This window comes from Ochotona curzoniae, unplaced genomic scaffold (genome assembly GCF_017591425.1).
Source record: "Ochotona curzoniae isolate NIBS_2020 unplaced genomic scaffold, NIBS_Ocur_1.0 contig_523, whole genome shotgun sequence".
Lineage (NCBI taxonomy): Eukaryota > Metazoa > Chordata > Mammalia > Lagomorpha > Ochotonidae > Ochotona > Ochotona curzoniae.
Window position 1 is genome coordinate 8527841 of NW_024466459.1, and position 14222 is coordinate 8542062.

The 14222-nt window shown below is 59.4% G+C and overlaps 3 protein-coding genes across 10 annotated transcripts; 2 read left to right on the forward strand and 1 right to left on the reverse strand.

Annotated features, from left to right (window-relative positions):
- The first annotated feature begins 454 nt into the window (after positions 1-454).
- On the forward strand, positions 455-3280 carry SRSF2 (serine and arginine rich splicing factor 2). 2 transcript variants are annotated; one of them, XM_040989605.1, is made up of 2 exons: positions 455-1011; positions 1089-3280. In XM_040989605.1, the coding sequence occupies exons 1-2, from the start codon at positions 650-652 to the stop codon at positions 1411-1413; spliced, it is 687 nt and encodes a 228-aa protein (XP_040845539.1). In that variant the 5' UTR covers positions 455-649; the 3' UTR covers positions 1414-3280. The 2 variants fall into 2 exon arrangements, with proteins under 2 accessions (XP_040845539.1, XP_040845540.1); XM_040989606.1 differs by having other exon boundaries at positions 1110-3280.
- A 20-nt stretch (positions 3281-3300) lies between these two features.
- Positions 3301-6813, reverse strand: METTL23 (methyltransferase like 23). Of its 2 annotated transcripts, XM_040989603.1 has the most exons (5): positions 6562-6813; positions 5684-5788; positions 4003-4240; positions 3835-3919; positions 3301-3731 (listed from the first exon to the last, which is right to left on the reverse strand). In XM_040989603.1, the coding sequence occupies exons 2-5, from the start codon at positions 5765-5767 to the stop codon at positions 3485-3487; spliced, it is 654 nt and encodes a 217-aa protein (XP_040845537.1). In that variant the 5' UTR covers positions 5768-5788; positions 6562-6813; the 3' UTR covers positions 3301-3484. The 2 variants fall into 2 exon arrangements, with proteins under 2 accessions (XP_040845537.1, XP_040845538.1); XM_040989604.1 differs by lacking the exon at positions 5684-5788 and having other exon boundaries at positions 6562-6810.
- A 243-nt stretch (positions 6814-7056) lies between these two features.
- Positions 7057-13994, forward strand: JMJD6 (jumonji domain containing 6, arginine demethylase and lysine hydroxylase). Of its 6 annotated transcripts, none has more exons than XM_040989607.1 (7): positions 7057-7319; positions 7431-7819; positions 8182-8468; positions 8835-8970; positions 10020-10227; positions 10763-10890; positions 12248-13994. In XM_040989607.1, the coding sequence occupies exons 1-7, from the start codon at positions 7191-7193 to the stop codon at positions 12282-12284; spliced, it is 1314 nt and encodes a 437-aa protein (XP_040845541.1). In that variant the 5' UTR covers positions 7057-7190; the 3' UTR covers positions 12285-13994. The 6 variants fall into 6 exon arrangements, with proteins under 6 accessions (XP_040845541.1, XP_040845543.1, XP_040845544.1 ...); XM_040989609.1 differs by having other exon boundaries at positions 10020-10158; XM_040989610.1 differs by lacking the exon at positions 12248-13994 and adding an exon at positions 9365-9451 and having other exon boundaries at positions 8835-8934; positions 10020-10158; positions 10763-11161.
- The last annotated feature ends 228 nt before the right edge of the window (positions 13995-14222 follow it).

Consider the following 14222-nt stretch of genomic DNA (forward strand, 5'->3'; position numbering starts at 1 on the left):
CCCGCCGCAGGGACGCCTGGGAATTGTAGTTCCTGCCCGGGAGGCCTCGAGCGCGCAGGCGCACGCCAAGCGCAGCCGCTCCCTGAGGCGAGGCGGGGCGGGCCGAGGCGGGAAGGCTGGCTGAGAAGGCCGAGGGCACAGCGAGGCGCCCCTGACGGAAGAACCTGGGCTGAGGGCCGCGCTAGAGAGCCGCGTGGACGCCCGGCACCGGCGTGAGGGGAAGGCGAGGCCCGGCCCGCCAGCGCCGCCTCGTCAGCCTCGCCGCCGGATGCGCCGTTTCGCGGGCTTTCCAACCGCCCGCCACTTCCGCTCCTCCTCCCTCCCGCAGTGACTCCGCGCTTTTCCGCCCGTCCGCGGGGCGCTGCGCAGGCGCACTCCGCAGGGGCGGGGCGCGCGGCCCGCGACGTTAGGGGACGGGGCGGGGCGAGCCAATCACAGGGATTTATTTCCGGGTGGCGCGGGCGCCATTTTGTGAGGCGGACTATAAACGGGCGCGGAGGCCGGCCGGCGGCCCGGTTGCTGCTGAGGAGCTCGTGCTCTCCCTCGCTCGTTCCGTCCTCGCTTTTCGGCCCCTCCGCCCGGCCTCGGCCGGCTTCCTGACGCGGGGGGCGGCTCTCCCGGCGCTTGGGCCTCGGGCCGCCTCGCAGCCATGAGTTACGGCCGGCCGCCTCCCGATGTGGAGGGCATGACCTCCCTCAAGGTGGACAACCTGACCTACCGCACGTCGCCCGACACGCTGCGGCGCGTCTTCGAGAAGTACGGCCGCGTGGGCGACGTGTACATCCCGCGGGACCGCTACACCAAAGAGTCCCGCGGCTTCGCCTTCGTGCGCTTCCACGACAAGCGCGACGCCGAGGACGCCATGGACGCCATGGACGGCGCCGTGCTGGACGGCCGCGAGCTGCGCGTGCAGATGGCGCGCTACGGCCGGCCGCCCGACTCGCACCACAGCCGCCGGGGCCCGCCGCCGCGCCGCTACGGGGGAGGGGGCTACGGCCGGCGGAGCCGCAGGTGAGCGGGCGGGCGCGGGGCGGCCATGGCGGGCGGCGGGCGGGCGCGCGGGGACATGGCCGCCTCCCTCTCACGCCCCGTTCCTCCCCGTCCCGCAGCCCCCGGCGACGCCGCCGCTCCCGCTCCCGCTCCCGGAGCCGATCCCGCTCCCGCAGCCGCTCCCGCTACAGCCGCTCCAAGTCTCGCTCCCGCACGCGCTCGCGCTCCCGCTCCACGTCCAAGTCCCGCTCGGCGCGGCGCTCCAAGTCCAAGTCGTCGTCGGTGTCGCGCTCGAGGTCCAGGTCCAGGTCGAGGTCCCGCTCCCGCAGCCCGCCGCCCGCGTCCAAGCGCGAGTCCAAGTCGCGCTCGCGCTCCAAGAGCCCCCCCAAGTCCCCGGAGGAGGAGGGCGCCGTGTCGTCGTGAGCGCCCGGTAACGGCGGGTCCCGCGGGGCGCGGGGGGTCGCAGGTGGTGGTGGCTGTGCGGCAACTGTGACCTACTAATGACCATGCCTGTTTCTTGCTGTTCTTACCCAACGTCTGCATTCTCCCCTTTAAAGCTGCGGTCTCCTGTTTGGTAACAGAATATTGGCCAGTATTGCAGACTTTAACTGGTTTGGCTGATCCTCCAGGGACCAGTTTCTGTGGGCGTGTGTTGGAGCAGGTTTGTCTTTAAACGTTAAAGATGCACTATCCTCAGACGATCAGGCGGCTCCGGCCGCGCTGGCTGGGACTCGAGGCTCGTGGCCGTAGCGCACGAGTTGCAGTAAGGAGCAGTGAACTTGGGCAACCCCAAAAGAGCAGTCTGCAGGTATCGGAGAGCGCTGGGTGGGAAAAGGATAGTGTGTCTTTAACTCTGAGTCGTTTGGTCCTGTTTTTCGAAGAGGAAAGGGCCCTAACCAGCTCAGAGGAGCCTTAGCCGTTCTCGATTGCCAAATGCTTACTTTGCAAACCTAGACCTTAAAATAGAGATGGGTGATCCATCCGACTTAAGATTTTTTGTTTGGATACACCCCCACACCCCAGCTCCCCACCCTGCCCCATTTTTCCCCCACATTCCCCCGCCCCCCCTTTTCTTCACCTTGGTTATTAAGCCACCAAAAAGCAAAGATTAAAAAGTCCAACGTGAGCGATTGGTAGCCATCGGCGCCCCGGCGCTGGCGGGCGAGCCGCCCTCTAGGCTCCCGGCCCCCCCAGCCTTAGCGAGCAGGCTGCCCGACTGCTCCTGGTGCGGGGCGGCCCGGCTGAACTTGTCTCTCTTCACACCTAGATGTGTCCGCAAGGAGCCTAACGGAGCACCACCGGCTAAGGACCACAGCTCAGGCCGTCGTCTGGTCCGTGGAAGAACCCTTGGGACAAGCAACTGGCTATTGAAAAGGTTATTTTGTAACATTAACTTTTTACTTGTTTTAATCTTTGCCTCAGGTGGCAAACTTCATTTTATGTGCCATTTTGTTGCTGTTATTCAAATTTCTTGTAATTTAGTGAGGTGAACGACTACAGATTTCATTATTGCATTGGATATTTGAGGTAAAATTTCATTTTGTTTATATAGTGCTGACTTTTTTTGTTTGGAATTAAACAGATTGGTAACCTAATTTGTGACCTCCTGACTTTAAGGAAACAGTCTAAAGCGGTCAAGAGATTGACTCAACATTGCCTTCATTCATTAACATTAAAAACTGCAAAAATGGTGTCAATTTGTATATGTTATTTGCCTTCAGATCTAAATGGTAATCTGAATCCAAATTTGTATAAAGACTGCAGGTGAAAAGATTTGACTTTTTTTTTTTTAAAGGATTGTTGACCAAACACAATTCTAATCTCTTCTCTTGTGTATTTTTGTGCACTAGGCGCAGTTGTGTAGCAGTTCAGTAATGCTGGTTAGCTGTTAAGGTGGCGTGTTGCAGTGCAGAGTGCTTGGCTGTTTCCTGTTGTCTCCTGGTTGCTCCTGTGTAGAGAGATGCCTGTCGTGCAGAAACAAATGGCTGTCGAGTTTATTAAATGCCTGACAACTGCACTTCCAGTCACCGGGCCTTGCCTATAGATAACGGAGCATACAGTGAGCACATCTAGCTGATGATAAATACACCATTTTACCCCCCTCCCCACCTGCCCCCAAATGGTAAATTGATGATCCTGTATGAACTTAAAATGGAAAATGTTAAGGAAACATGGTTTGTAACTTTGTAAGTACTTAACCACATGGTGTATCTTTGCTTATGGATATTCTGTACTATAACCATTGTTTCTGTAGTTTAATTAAAATGTTTCTTGGTGTTAGCTTTTCTCAGAATATGTCTTGGTCTTTTCTTTTCCTATGTCCACTTGAAAGACTATGCGATTACGTCAGTGTCAAACTGCAGTGTGAAATGGGCAGACCTGAACCCTGATTGTGTCAGTAGCTCATTTATGGCCCTTTATGACCAAGAGCAATTGAGTCATTTTTTTTGGCTGTTTTATTATTTCAAGTTCATTGTTATTCATAAGTGTTAAATTACACAGAATTTGCCATCTTGAAGCCGGCTTGGGTCCCAAGCTGGTCCCGGGGTTGGTGTTGTCCCGACAGCTGCGTATAGCTCCCACTGGCCTCTGCGAGGGAGATGACTAGCATCTCCACTGTGTGTCTTCCTGGGAGGGCCGAGGCCGCTATGTGCTCCCTGTCGGCATCGAAAGACGCCAGGGGAACGCGAACACATTTCATGTCCCACTTGTAGAGCAAAGCTTCCAGCGACCAGTCGGCACTGGGGGAAAAATAAATGCTTTACTGATCGATCACCGTGTTTCTTGCTTCGGGCGCGTTTTCATCTAGGCATTGCCAGGGTTAGGCTGCGTTGGAACACTCACCTCCTGACCTGGTAGGTGGACCACAGCTGCACTTTGGGGTTCTTTTGCATCAGGAAGTATACTGTAGTTAGGATGTCCTCAAAGTCTGAGAAGGGATTTGGGTAAGCGTGTTAGCCTTTCTCTACAATGCTACTCTGATCCAGCAGACCACTTAGCAAAAAAGCTTACCTTCTGGCTCAAAGAACACGTCCGATGCAAGAATGATATCTTGGGGAGGTAGGGCGAGGAGACTTGGAGACACGTGGCCCCATGTTAGCCCCAGCACTGGCATCTCCGGTAGGCTGTTCATCTGGCAGCTCTGCCGGCAGATGGCTAGACAGTGCGGCAGCTCGGAGCTGTCTGACAGTGTGACTTGAGCGCCACACTTCGCAGCCACGATTCCTGGAAGACTCACGCCAGCTCCGATCTGTTGAAAAGAGCAGTTTTGAGATTGTAATAAAGCTAGGAGTGGCGTTTGCATCTGCCAACTGGGTCAATGTAACAGACTGGTGGATCGTAGAGAACCAGTTAGGACCTTTCAAAAGCAAGTCCTTCCCCCGCTTTTTCTTTTGTCAAGGCATAAAGATTCCAGAAGGGTAAAGAACTCCAACCTGGTTCATACCCTGAAAGGCTCTGGTGCCAAGGGCAGGGCTGGCTGGGGTTCCCATGATGATGGCTGGAAGTCATGGCCTGCCTCAACAAGGAAGCCAAACAGTGGAGCCAAAGTGGACTCCACCAGCTAGTGGACAAGTTTCAGCCTAGTCCTCAACCTGCAAGTGCTGGCATGTGGTTGCTGCTGGTTCATGTCCCAGCTGCTTGTGACTACCTGGGGAGGCAGTGGAGGATGGCCCAAGTGCCTGGGCCCTGTACCCACGTCTGACGAAGCCGCTGACCTGTCCAGTTCCACAGCCTGAGCACCATGATGTGAAAGATCTGTCGTCTCATATCTAAGCCTGCCTTTCTGGTAAGAATAAATCTTAGAAAATCCCAAACAAGCCTTTTCTTTTTTTCAAGATTGATTTTTATTTGGAAAGGTAGATATACACAGAGGAGATAGAAAAGATCTTCCGTCTGATGATTCACTCTCCTGGCTGCAACAGCTGATCCAAAGCCAAGAGCCTCTTCGGGTCTCCCGTGCTGGGGGCAGGGTCCCAAGGCTTTGGGCCGTCCTCCACTGCTTTCCCAGGCCACAGGCAGGGAGCTGGATGGGAAGTGGAGCGGCAGGGATCCTGGCATGTGTAAGGCCCTCTTAGCCACTAGGCTACAGTGCCAGGCCTCCAAACTAGCCCTTTCTTTCTCTTTTTAAAGATTTATTTTATTGGAAAGGCAGATATACAGAGAGGAGGAGAGACAGAGAGGAAGATCTTCCAACTGATGATTCACTCCCCAAGCAGCTGCAATGGCTGGAGTTTAGCTAATCCGAAGCCAGGAACTCTTCTGGTCTCCCACGTGGGTACAGGGTCCCGAGGCTTTGGGCCGTCTTGGACTGCTTTCCCAGGCCATAAGTAGGGAGCTGGATGGGAAGTGGAGCAGCCGGGATTAGAACTGGCGCCCATAGGGGATCCCGGTGTGTTCAGGGTGAAGACTTGAGCCGCTAGGCCCCCCCCCCCAAACTAGCCTCTTGACTGCCATGTCCCTGGCTACCCAATTCACTTAGAACTGCTGGGGTACGCCTGAGTGGCTTGGACTTTAACATCCGCCTGCGGGCCTTTCACAGGGTTGCCCAGCTCCTGCTGCCATTCCGGGGAAAGCAGCGGAGGATGGCCCCAGAGGGGTCCTGGCTCCTGGTCACTGGGGGTAGATGGAAGATCCGGGCCTCTCCACCTTTGGCATTCAGTCATGGAGACTGCTGGCAACTGGGGCCTCGTACCTCTAGCACAGCCTTGCTCGGCAGACTTCCTCTGTGGAACCACAGGTACTGGGCCAGGACCACGGCACAGGGCCAAACGTACATTCCATACTGGAGATGCAGAACCTGGAAAGAGACGGTTGTGTGGGGGCCCTGCGCAGTAACCCAGCAGCTAAAGTCCTCGCCTGGCACATGCTGGGATTCCATATGGGCACCGGTTCATATCCTGGCTGCTCCGCGTCCCATCCAGCTCCCTGCCTGTGGCCTGGGAAAGCAGTGGAGTGAAAGCTCAAAGCCTTGGGACCCTGCACCCACGTGGCAAACCTGGAAGAGGCCCAGGGCCTTGGCACCCTGCACCCACGTGGGAGACGCCCAGCCATTGCGGCCGCTTGGGGAGTGAATCATCGGAGAGATCTTCCTCTGTCTTTCCAGTAAAAATAAATCTTGGAGAAAAAAAAAAGGGCTGTGTGAGGCCTACACTGATGGGACAAGGCATACTGCACCCAGCAGGTCCTGTCGGACACAGCAAACTGCGGCAGGCAAACATGCCGGGAATGCCTCATGCGGGGCGGGTGTGGGACCCTGGACGTGCACGTGGGAACGCAGGCCTGTAGCAGGCCTTAGCTTGTAAGAGTTACCTGCACAAGCCCAACTCGTCGCGTGGGACACCCCAGAACCAAGAGACACAGCGCCCAGGGGAACACGTGCCAGGGCGCCCCCCAAGTCAGTGAGTTAACTGCAAACAGCAGCCCAGGGGTCCCTGCGGGGGAGACTGAGCGGGGCAGGAGCCGGAGGGCGGCAGGACAGCGGTCAGAACTGTCCCCGTCGGGAGCACGCAGAGAGGCCCAATCCAGCGCTTCTAGAATCACCCCATTCCTGCCGCCGCCTCCCGCACGCACCTGCGGCACGCGGACCTCCAGCGCGGGCCCCTCGCCCCCGGGGCCCGAGAACCGAAAGCGCTGGATGCGGACCGCATGTCCTCCCAAGCCCGGCTCGTCCACAGAGGCGCCGGGACGCCCCGGGCGTGCGGGGGACGGCGGCGGGCACCGAGCGGCCAGACTGCGCGCGTGGGGCCCCCGCGCACGGACAGGGCGAGCCCGAGCCCCGCGCGCCCACACCCCGCACCCCAACAGGCAGGCCAGCACCGCCAGCCCGCGCGCGGCCGGAAGTGGCCGGCACGCCGGAAGCGGGCGGGGAGCAGGAGGAAGGAGACGGCGGCGCGGCGGCTGACGTGACCTTCCCAACATGGCGGAGGCCCGGCCTGTGTGAGGGCGGGTCCCGGAGGCGCCGAGGCCAATGACGGACGGCGAGACATGGTGGGGCGGGGAGGACGGCCGCCGCAGGCCCAACCCGAGGCTTGGGAGGTGGCTGCCGAGTGAATATTCTGGAAGGCGACTTTAAAGGCGGCGGGGCCCGGGACGAAGGGCGTTGTGGGGCCGAGCTGGAAGCAGGCTGAGCCGGGCTGGGGGTGGCGGGGCGGCGTGTTCGGGGCCAGGCAGCGTGGCCGCCCGCCGGGGACCCCGGCAGCATGAACCACAAGAGCAAGAAGCGGATCCGCGAGGCCAAGCGCAGTGCGCGGCCGGAGCTCAAGGACTCGCTCGACTGGACCCGGCACAACTACTACGAGAGCTTCCCGCTGAGCCCGGCGGCCGTGGCGGTGAGCGCCCGGGGCGGCCGGTGCGGAGCCGGGGCGCGCACTGGCCCGCCACGGGGGCCTCGGGCGGCGGGCAGCCGGGGTAACCGCGTCGGTCTTTTCTGATCCCCTCAGGACAACGTGGAGCGGGCCGACGCGCGGCAGCTGTCGGTGGAGGAGTTCGTGGAGCGCTACGAGCGCCCCTACAAGCCCGTGGTGCTCCTGCACGCCCAGGAGGGCTGGTCCGCGCCCGAGAAATGGACTCTGGAGCGCCTCAAAAGGAAGTACCGGAATCAGAAGTTCAAGTGCGGCGAGGATAACGACGGCTACTCGGTCAAGATGAAGATGAAGTACTACATCGAGTACATGGAGAGCACGCGCGACGACAGCCCCCTCTACATCTTCGACAGCAGCTACGGGGAGCACCCCAAGAGAAAGAAACTCCTGGAGGACTACAAAGTGCCCAAGTTTTTCACCGACGACCTCTTCCAGTACGCGGGGGAGAAGCGCAGGCCGCCCTACAGGTGAGGCCTCGGACCCCCATGCCCGCTGCACCTGCCTGCCCCGGAGTGGCTGCCCCGCATGACTCCACGCATCTTGGGTGCTGGCCCAATAGTGGGTGCCACCCACATGAGGGACCCAGATGGTGTTCCAGGGTACAAGAGAATGATCTAGTGGGGGGGGGGCTGCCACCCGAGGGGCCCTGAACCATAAGGCGGGCTGTGGGAGTTAAGGTCCACCGGGAGTTGTTTTGCTCTTAATTTTATTGTTTCAAGGTATTACAAGTTATATACTCTCTGAGATATGAAAAGCGCCTGAGACAGGAGGCAGGGTGTGCTGTGCGGAGGACAGAGAGTCACCCTTGGGTGCATGGCTGTGTCCACAGGTGGTTCGTGATGGGACCGCCACGTTCTGGCACGGGCATCCACATCGACCCTCTGGGAACCAGCGCCTGGAACGCCTTGGTGCAGGGCCACAAGCGCTGGTGCCTGTTCCCCACCAGCACCCCACGGGAGCTCATCAAAGTGACCCGAGAAGAGGGTGGCAACCAGCAGGACGAGGCCATCACGTGGTTTCACATCATCTATCCCCGGACGCAGCTTCCCACCTGGCCGGCCGAGTTCAAGCCCCTTGAGATCCTGCAGAAGCCCGGGGAGACCGTCTTTGTGCCAGGTACGTGCGGGCAGCACCGGCTGGGTGGGGCCCGGAAGTCCTGCCACCATGCTGGGTGGAGCTGAGTGCAGGGTTTTGTTTTTTTGTTTTCTTTGACATTCTCCTGGAAACCAGAGGACTTTCTGCCCGTGGACTTTGGCCACTGTCTTGGACTGACACAAAGTCCTGCCCTAGAGGGCCACCCTAGAGGCAGTGCTTCCGGTGGTTCCGTGTCACAGAAGCCAGTCCACAGCCAGACGGCAGGACTGGGCCCCGGGCAGCTCTCCGTAAGACAGGCAGCCCATGCCTGGGGCCTGGAGCCACACCTGCCCACAAGGCGGTCTGGCTCATTGGGCACGTTGTTGACTGCTCTCTCCTGCCTTGCAGGAGGCTGGTGGCATGTTGTCCTCAATCTTGACACCACCATTGCCATCACCCAGAATTTTGCCAGCAGCACCAACTTCCCCGTCGTATGGCACAAGACGGTAAGAGGGAGACCAAAGTTATCGAGGAAGTGGTATAGGTGAGAGCCGTTTTTCTTGTTATTCTTGCTTTATTCCAATTCCTGCCCCAGAGCCAAACATGGAAAAGGAGCCCCCTGCTGCAGCCTGGGGCGCTGGGTTCACAAGGCCACCAGACCCCCCACAGGGTACACAAGGGGGCCCCTGAGGTCAGGCTAGCTCAGGGCGTGGGCCAGCCTCCAGCCTCGGAGCGTGGTCGGAACCAGGACTGCTTCTCGGGCTTTTGTGTTTTGGGTTTTTGTTTTCGAAGCACCAGCACCAACACAAGGAGCCGTTTGGTTGGGTTTTATTGTGGTTGTTTCGTTTGCTTTCCCGTTTGCATTGAAAACCCTCCTTTGTCATGAGCGAGGCGACTGCCCTGGACACTTAGCGCCTCTGTTTATCCACAGAACTGACCCGGCACGGGCAGCGGCCGAGCCAGCCACCCCCAGCCACCCCGTGCCACTGGGTCCCACCTCTGACCTGGAGGGACCGGCTCTCGGGGTAAGAGGGATTCTGGCTTGTTCCGTGCCCTGCCGCCCCAAGAGGGCCAGCTGGGGTGGTGGCCCCCAGTCTCCCTGGTCGCAGGCCACTGCCGAAGCCCCGGAAGGAGAGGGCTGCCGGCCCTGGCTTGGCACCCTTGCTCCTGGCTGCCCCCCTTGTGTGTGCTCCAAGCAGCAGCATCTAACCCTCCCCAGCTTGGATCCCCAAGTTCTGTGCTGTGCAAAGGAAAGCTCTTCCTTCAGGTCACCTAAGAAGGTTCAGGAATAGGAGCCCCACCCCTGCCATCAGCCCAGGGGAATAGGGAAGAGCCAGGGCTAACTCAGGGCACCTACGCCCCACTTTTTAGCAGGATGGCTGGCTCATCTGGGCAGGTGGTAGTGGACAACGTGGGCTTTTCAGAACAACGTGGGCAGTGTGTGTTAGGGTTTCTTGTTAGGCCTGGGCTTTGTGTGTCCTTGCTGTTAGTCAGTGCCCATTCTGAGGTGACACGCCAGCACCTCCGGGGCAGCCATGTTGCCATGTGGGGATGAGGTTGCCCCAGCCCTGAGAGCGCCCCTCTGCCCCCCAGGATCCTGAAGCAGGAGCACCCTGAGCTGGCGGTGCTGGCCGACTCGGTCGACCTCCAGGAGTCTACGGGGATGGCGTCCGACTCCTCCAGCGACTCCTCCAGCTCCTCCAGCTCCAGCTCCTCGGACTCGGACTCGGAGGTGAGGCCCGGCCTGCCTGCCCAGGGCCTCTGCACGCCGCCAGCCCAGCTCGGTCTAGCAGGGAAAAGGGTGGGAACATTTTTTCACTTTATTCCAAGAAATCGAAATACTCGCGCGCCTCCTGAGGGGTGGGTCCATGTGTATATGGAAATTGCCAGTCGCCGTAAGTGGGGACTTAGCGGCGAAGGCCTCCCGCTCACAGCCGCATTGGGGTGACTGCCACGCAAGAGTGAACAGTCTCCCCCTGGGCCGTCACCTGGCAGCCTGGTGACCTGCTCACCAGCCCTGCCAGTCAGTGGCAGTCAGGAGGGCCCTGCCCTGAGCATCTGCCGTCCGTGAGTCCCAGCATCCTGCCAGCTGGCGGCATGCCGGTGGGGGAAGCCGAATAACTGCGGTGCTGTTCCGCTCGCCGCCGAGCGCTGTGCTGTAACTGCCTCAGGACGCCTCCTGTGCGGCACCTTCGGGGCTGGAGCTGAACCAGCGAAGGGAAGAGGCTGAGCCATCCCACGTGGCCTGCGCGTGGCTGGGGAGAGTGAGCATGAGCGCTGGGGGAGAAGGAAGTAGCCAGCAGGTTGAATTCTCGCTGTTTCTCCCCTGTGTCCAGGGAGAGTCGGGCTCTGAAGGAGACGGGATGACGCATCGCAGGAAGAAGAGGCGGACCTGCGGCCTGGTGGGCAACGGGGACACCACCTCCCAGGACGACTGCGTGAGCAAAGAACGCAGCTCCTCCAGGTGACCGTGCGTGGCTGCTGTCTGTGTAGAAGGACGCGTCCCAAGCCGGGCCCAGGCCAGGCTAGGGCCACCTGTCCCAGCCCACAGATGGGGCAGGGCAGATAGAAGGCATAGGATGCAGGGGCCGCTCGGTTACTGGCTCTGTTCTCCTTTGCTCTCGACACCAAGTAATCACAAAGCAATGTGGCTTGTTTTATGAGGAGAAGCAGGAGTCTGTGAGTGGTGCCAAGAACTCCTTACACTATTTAATAAAAATGGAATCGGTTTTACAGCTTTGACCTTTTTTTCTTTGAGCCCCCGCCCTCACTGCTCTTGTCCCGGTTGTCCTGTGGGAAATAAGTGCTCCCGTGGGCTGTGTGCTCCAGGGGGGGCGACGGTGAACGGCCAGAAGGGGAGAGATCCTATTTTTTTTCTTAAGATTTATTTATTTTTATTGGAAAGGCGGATATCCAGAGAAGAAGAGAGACAGAGAGGAAGTACTTCCATCCAATGGTTCACTCCCCAAGTGAGCGCAATGGCTAGAGCTTAGCTAATCAGAAGCCAAGAGCTCTTCTGGGGGTGCAGGGTCCCAAGGCTTTGGGCCATCCTCCACTGCTTTCCCAGGCCACATGCAGGGAGCTGGATGGGAAGCAGGGCTGCCGGGGTTAGAACCGGCAACCATATGGGATCCTGGGCATGCAAGGCGAGGACTTTAACCACTGCGCTATTGCGCCAGGCCAAAAAAGGGGGAGATTCTGAGAAGGTCAGTGTGCGTATTCTGAAAATGCTGCCCCCTGCTCCCCCGTGGCCACTTGGAGGGCTCACAGCATGGTGGGCAGCAGCTGAGAGCCAGGACCTTTTGTGAAACACGGCCAGGTTTCCAGGTTCTGTTGGGGAAATCAAGTCAGATGTTCATGAGTTGGCACTCAGACATCAGCATTTGCCCTGAGGCTGGGCAGGTGGCAGGCTCCAGGGGAGGGGGATTGCTGGCCACCTGTGCCCAGTAATTCCTGTCCCTGTGCTGGTTGGAGGGCAGAGAGGTGAGGTAAGGAAAGACAGGAGAACGCAGAGTGTGGGAGTCGCAGGGTCCGGCGTCCCTCCCAGCCGCGCTGACGTGCTGTCCCCCTCTGCCATCTCCTGGGGGCCGCACGGCCAGCTTCCCGTGCCTCGGCTCCCTGTGCTGTAAATGATTATTGGAGTGGACACCTCTCAGCCCTGACTGTCCCTCCGCAGCTGTGCATGGAGTCCCCTTGGCCTTTTTAAGTTGCATCTGTGCCTAACGTGTGGCGTGGCGCTGTGTGGAGAAGGCCCCGGGGGCGGCTGCACTCCCACTGTGCCATGTGCCTGCTCACCCGCACTGCTGTGCTTTCCTTGGCAGGATTAGGGACACTTGTGGAGGCCGGGCTCACCCCTGAGCAGGCACAGACTCCCCGAGCTGGCTGCAGTGCGTGCTGTTGGGCTCTCGCCTCTTGTTCCTCCCTTCTCTGTCTCCTTGAACGTGGATCTTCCTTCTCTGGCCCAAGCTCCCGTCTTCGATCACAGCTGTTAGCTGGGAGTAGAGTTCAAGACGTTGAAAAGGCCCAGCCAGCTCAGTGAAAGCCTGAAGCCGCTGAGCTGTTGGGTAAGAAGGTCCGTGCCATCTCGCTCGTGCCCCACGCTGGCTGAGCTGGAGGCTGCAGGGCTGGGGCCCCTTCCGCTTGGTCAGCCTGCTGCCCTTGCTAAGGACCATCCCGCTGTGCACGAGCAGCGGCACTGTGTGGCGAGTGACTGGCCCACAAGCAAAGCTGTAGTGTGTGAACATGTGCTGCCTTCGTGGATGTCATCTGTGGTCCTCAAACAGGACGCTGAAGAGCTGAGTACCCAGCACTGGCCAGCATCCGGGGCTCAGTCGGGCCCACCTTCCCTAATCCGGTGTCCACAGCGAGCGGCAGGCGCAGAGTGGGGGAGTTGGTGTGTGGCATTTTGGGGGGTGGGGCAACACCGGGGACAAAGTGGGAAAGGTATTCCGTGTGCTTGTAGCGCTGAGTTTAATGTCCTAGCGGGGCCAGGTCCCTGACAGGTTGAGAAGTGAAAGTTTCCCAGCGTGTGGTCTGAAAGGACTTTAAAGCAGGTGGCCTGAGTCGCTGCAGGACACACGCTTGCACTAAGGGTACTGCCCAGGGGTGGGGTGGAGCCTGGAGGAGCGCTGACCAGCAGAGCCCAGCCCCTGCCCTCCTGAGTCACCCACTCGCCTTAACCGTCCTTAGAGTCATCAGAATTTGCATCCTGGGGGTGTCCAGTTCAGGTCCTGTCGGATGGGGGCTGGGCTTGGGCGCTGGGGGCGGCAAGAGCCCGTGGCAGCCAAGGGCAAGTGGCCCTCTATCTAGAGTGTTCTGAGGGCATGATGTATGGTCGCCTCTCGGAACCCACCAGAAAGCAGGCTTCATTCTGACAGGCTGCCTGCCTTCCTCTGGAAGGGCCGGGGTCTCTGCAGTCACCTTGGGAGGATTTCTGTCCCCTGCCTGACTCACCTGCCAGCTAGGGCTTCTGAAAGAGGCGGAGCAACTCCTGTGGCTCCTGGTGGCCCTGGGGTGTGCCTCAGTGAAGACTGTCTCTTAGGGTAGTTATATCTGAATAGCATTCCTCCTCTGCTTTTTAAAAGCCTTTTCTTGCCATTCTCAAAAAGTTTTTTTTTCTTTTCCCCAGTATTTGACCCTTTTTCTCTCAATTCCAAACCACACTGTTCTTTAATAAAACCGGATACAAAAACCAGGAAAGGCTGTTTGACCACCAGAGGGCGCAGTGGGACACATTGCCACCGGAGGGGCGGGATGTGGGCCCTCCAGCTCAGCTAGCTTTCCAGCAGCTTCTCCCGTGCCCTGGGTGCCTCCTGCCTGCCCTGTTGTTGTGGTGCAGGCTTCACGTGGCTACTGGGTGCCTGCTGCCCACGGTGGGCCAGACCTGGGGTGATGGTTGGGAGGACAGGAAGTTGGATCAGGTCCACCTGTTAAGCAGTTAGTGTGTGAACCAGCCCTCTGAATCATGTCAGCCACAATGAAGAGAGGAGTACAGTCAACTCTTGAGGTGACAGCCAATCCTGAAACAGCTGGGGGCTGAAGTGACCTGGGGCCAGGAGCCACTTATGGGGAGGAGCGAGTGGGTCAGGCTTGGGGGTCTGGGGGCTCTGAAAGGTGGGGGTTTCTGGGGAGGATCGGGGTGGGCCAGGCCAGGGGGTGGGGGCTCAGAAGGGCCGGGGTCCCTGGGGAGTAGCGGGGCGGGCCAAGTCTGGGGACAGGGAGGCTCAAAATGACAGGGTTCCTGGGGAGGAACGGGGTGGGCCAGGCCTGGGGGGGAGGGGCACTCAGAAGGGCAGG